This window comes from Solanum tuberosum, unplaced genomic scaffold (genome assembly GCF_000226075.1).
Source record: "Solanum tuberosum cultivar DM 1-3 516 R44 unplaced genomic scaffold, SolTub_3.0 scf00349, whole genome shotgun sequence".
NCBI lineage: Eukaryota > Viridiplantae > Streptophyta > Magnoliopsida > Solanales > Solanaceae > Solanum > Solanum tuberosum.
The window spans coordinates 309,534-314,448 of NW_006239271.1; the positions used below are offsets into that span (position 1 = coordinate 309,534).

General features: G+C 35.3%; 1 protein-coding gene across 1 annotated transcript; it reads right to left on the bottom strand.

The window, feature by feature from the left end:
- Positions 1-3,604: 3,604 nt before the first annotated feature.
- LOC102602560 (uncharacterized) lies at positions 3,605-4,642 on the bottom strand. Its single transcript, XM_006361245.2, has one exon. It carries the CDS (start codon positions 4,438-4,440, stop codon positions 3,853-3,855), a length of 588 nt encoding a protein of 195 aa, XP_006361307.1. The 5' UTR covers positions 4,441-4,642; the 3' UTR covers positions 3,605-3,852.
- Between the last annotated feature and the right edge of the window lie 273 nt (positions 4,643-4,915).

The window sequence follows — 4,915 nt, forward strand, 5'->3', positions numbered from 1 at the left end:
GGAAGGAGAAAGATATGTTGCTAAGGAGTTGGATCTCAGGCACCTTGACCAAAGAAAGCATGTACCTAACTGTGGGCTGCTCAACTGCCAAGGAGATGTGGGAATGTTTGGAAGAAACTTATCTTCAAGCAACAAAAGAAAAAAAGTTTCAGCTTAAACAACTACAAAGTGTTAGGCTAGGAACCAAAAATATAGATGAATACATCAAGGAATTTAAAGGCATATGTGAAAAGTCATGCCCCAAAATCATGTTAGGCAGGAGAGGAGGAAACAACAACATCACCTCCAGAGAAACATGTTTCAAACCTGCTGGACAGGGAACAGGTTCTCAGAACAGTCAATATGGACCAGGTTCTCTGAACAATAAAAGTCTCCAAAGTGAAATTAAGGAGAGGAATAATATTGAATCATGTCAAATTTGTGGTAGGAATAATCATACTGTTCTTAAGTGTTTTTACTGGTGGAACTACTCCTATCAATCTGCAGATGAACTATCACAAGCAACGACTAGACATCACATTCATACCGAAGCATTGACAAAACAAGTTTTTGCTGGGTATTCAAAGTTTTTTTTTGCTGGATATTCGAAGCAAGCTATGAGTAACTGTTCCTCTACTCACTAGCTTGAGGGGAAGTGTTGAAGAAAAAGGAAGTTGGCGATTGGAACATGTCAAAGGAACAACTCCAACGAAGTTGACTGACGTGTCTACATCGAAGTGTTGAAGATGAAGGAAGCTGATGATTGGAACATGTCAAAGGAATAGGTCCAACGTAACAAATCTGACTGATGAGTTTACACCACTGCTGTAGAATTAGAGTCGCACTAAGATTAGACTACTTATATTAATTAGGATTATATTACGACTAGGATTAGATTACGATTAGGATTAGATTATGACTAGAATTATATTATGACTATGATTAGATTATTTATAATTGCATTATTATTCTTACAGTAGTAATAGGTATTGTAGTAGGACTCTAAGTATAGTTAACTTAGGACTCTACAATTCTCTCCCTATATAAGGAGTATGTGCTTAACAATTTTAATCATCAATACAATCCTTGATTTCTCTAATCCTAGACGTGAGATTTCTACAAAACTGAGGTACAAGATGAACACCTTGGAGAAAGTATTGAAGTTATTTCAAATCTATCATCTTCAAGGGGTAATTTTTTGTCCAAATTATAGTGCACGTGGGGTAACAAGAATCACAAAATTAGATATCTTAGGTAATCATTTTTAAAAATAGATCTAAAGCTATCTACTGGCTACCATGCTCCAAAACAATTGAACGGTGCACTTAGTTAAATGATAAGTTACTTAGACAAAGAAATCGATATCAAATCGTACATGCAGGACCACTTAGGCTGCATCTACATAATTAAAAACATTGACATAAATATGAATATCAGTAATTTGGAGTTTAGCATAATCTTTCAATAATTCAAGTAGGTCCTAAATTTAATAAGTTTGTAATCTTATCAAACTCTATTATTCTCGTCTACCTAAACGGACCACCTTTAATTTACTTCCCAAAAAATGAAGAACAAAACTCCTTCTTTGACTCAAGTAGGCTGCCCTTCTTCCTACATCAATCCTTACATCTGCCTTTACGATTTATCATTAGGTATGACAATGAGGCAGTGTGAGTGTGGGGTGGGGTGGTGTGGGTTTAGACATATACAGGTCGAGGCAGGTTTAGATATATGCGGGTGTGGGGTGGGGTTGTATGGGTTTAGACATATACGGGTCGGGGCAGGTTTAGATATATGCGGGTGTGGGGTGGGGTTGTATGGGTTTAGACATATACGGGTCGGGGCAGGTTTAGATATATGCGGGTGTGGGGTGGGGTTGTATGGGTTTAGACATATACGGGTCGGGGCAGGTTTAGATATATGCGGGTGTGAAGCGGGGCAGGTGCGGGTGCAGGTAGGGTTAGGAATTTCCTCTTCTCAAATAGGCACTTGTTTTGTGTTTGATGATATGTTTCAGTTAAGGGTTAAGGGTGTGCATCGGTCGGTTTGTTCCAGTTTTATGTATTATGGGTTCGATTTATCAGTTTTTGATTTTTAAATAGGTTAAAAAATATTTTTTTATCAGTTTTCGGTTATCCTTAACGGTTCGATTTCGATTTAATCAATAAGAAAATGCTGATAAAATATTTGTATGGCTTCTCCAACAATTTGACAACAAGACAATAATGTAACTTTATAAATGCTCATAAAAGAGAAATAATAATAAGTAACATGAAACGAATTATACAAACGTAACATAAAGAAAACTTAAGAGGAATAGGGTTCTTACTTTAGGTTTTGACATTTTGTATAATGTAAAGTCGTGAACTCAAAATAAACTGTGAAGTGTGAATTGAGAGCTAAATTGCAAAGATTTTAACTAGTAAGGTATTGAGATTAATATTTAATATTACTGTATCGACTATGGGTAAAGTAGTACATTACTATAGTCTTAATGTGTTATCGATTTACCCAATAACCTAATATTTAAAAATCAAAATCAAATCGATAAGCCGATAATTTTTTTTATAAAATCATTAACCTAATAACTCAATAGCAATAAACTAAACAGCACTTTTTTTCAATTCGATTTATCCATCGGTTCAATTTTTACACACTCCTATGTTTCACCTATTTGCACAATGTCAAAATTGAATAGAAAGTATTTATCTGTACATCCTAATTAAGTAGAACAGAATAAACGTAAAATGCAATATAAAAAAAGTTCACACTTGAAGGGGTACAAGATGAGAAGACAATGTTAAATTAGGTCTTAGGCCTAACTCACACCCCAAAAGCTAGCTCAAAGGGAGGAGGATTGCTCAAGCCTTATAAGGAGTCCACTCATCTCATTAACCATCGATGTGGGACTTTTGTCATTCTTTAACACCCCACATCACGCCCACTGCTTAGCATCTTGTGCGTGGGCAATTTTGATTTTGGGGGCCCCAACATCAGGTGAGATGGGCCCTGCTCTGATACCATGTTAAATTAGGTCTTGGGCTTAATTCACACCCCAAAAGCTAGCTCAAAAGGAGGAGGATTGTCCAAGCCTTATAAGGAGTCCACCCATCTCATTAACCATCGATGTGTATATGGAGTTTGTTTATATTTTAGTCCCTAAATTGCAATTTCGCTTTAGTCCCTCAATCACGTTGAGCCGTCCCTGCCAGTGTATTTATTATTCATATTGTTCATTTGGCCTACTAAGATAGTAAAAATTCTCAATACTGCAACCAGTATCCTGAATTTCTGTCCTAAGTTGTAACAACCAGGATCCTTTCAAACTATATATGCAGGACCACTTAATTAAAAACATTGACATAAATATGAATATCAATAATTTGGAGTAGCACCATCGATCTTTCAATTATTCAAGTAGGACCTAAATTGAATATGTTTGTATTCTATCAAACTCCTCCGTCTACCTAAAGGGACCGCCATTACTTCCCAAAAAAATCAACAACAAAATTCCATACATCTACCATTATGATTAATCAGCAAAATTTCCTTCCTCTTCTAAAATTAATCACACACAATCCTTAACAACTGCGATAAATGGAAGATATATATTTGGACATCCTAATTAGTAGAACAGAATAAAAGTAAAATTGAATATGAGAAAATTCACACTTGAATGAGAGAAGACATGAATAGCATCAACTTTGACACAGACAAAAAGGAAAAGCATCTGGATGGATCCCGAGATTATTGGTAGCAAATAATTTAAAACAGGGGAATCGGATAGCAGCACACTTAACAGTTGACACCATTCTACAACTACTATCAAAAACTGATGTACAAGATGAACACCATGTTTCAAATATATCATGATCAATTGCCAACGAAAGTTGAAAATGCCTTCTTCACATTCTTAGAATTGACTCGAAAACGCTTTGAATTCCCCATTCTGCATCCAAAACAGAGTGTTGAAGTTGGTGAAGAAGGGATCTGCTGCATCTTGTCATGATCATACTCCTCAAAACGGTAATTTCTTCTGTTCGAAGAATTATAAGCCATGGTTTGTACGGATGAAATTGAAAATGAGGACGACGAACAAGAGGATGAAACAGAAGGAGAAGTTGTGATTCTCTTGGAGGGAATGATTTTAGGGAAAATCGAAAAGAAGAAATTGGATTTTGATTGTTTTCGCAATGGAGCATTAGTTTGATAAGAAGGTGGAGGAGTAAGTGGAGGAAGAGAAATATCTGAGAATTTGTGTTTAGGAGTACCTGGTTGAGATTCCCATACAAATGGAATTGAACCAGAAGATCCTCCACAGTAATAATACCTGAAAGAAGACTCACCTCCTTTTGCAGTGCTTTCCTTAGACAAAAGCCTTGAGAAGAACTTGTCATCTTGTTTGATTAGTAGAAAATCTGCAGAATGATGATGAGATCTAGTATTATCACCACTCACCATTTTTCTTCTTTTTTCCCTGTTTCTGCTTCTGCACTTCACTTGCTTCAAGATCTGAAGTAGAGGGAGGGCAAAGGGAAATAATAAAGATTTGAAGCTAAGATTTATTTTTGTATATATTCCAATCTAGTCTATTTTTAATTAATTAAAGGGGGGTCTGAAAATGGGTGTTGAATTAAATGCATACTTAGTGTAAACTGATTTAAAGGAGACCATGCACAGAAATGAAGGGCATTTTGTTTTTTAGGAATTTGTCTTCACTGGGATTATTAATTTATTATTGACTTGACCTGCTGAGCATATTTTTATTAGCAAATGTTAGGCTTTGTCATATCCCTCTATTTCAAATTAATTGAATTCTTGAGATATTTTTTATTTTTAAATTAACTTAATTATTCAATTTTCAAGACTACTTTTAGAGTATTCTTCCAATTTTATTCCTTCATTAGTTAGTACTAGAATTAGTGATTAATTAATA

Bases quoted from the DNA above. Each gene is read 5' to 3' on its own strand.
- LOC102602560 (XM_006361245.2), bottom strand. From the start codon at position 4,440: ATGGTGAGTGGTGATAATACTAGATCTCATCATCATTCTGCAGATTTT.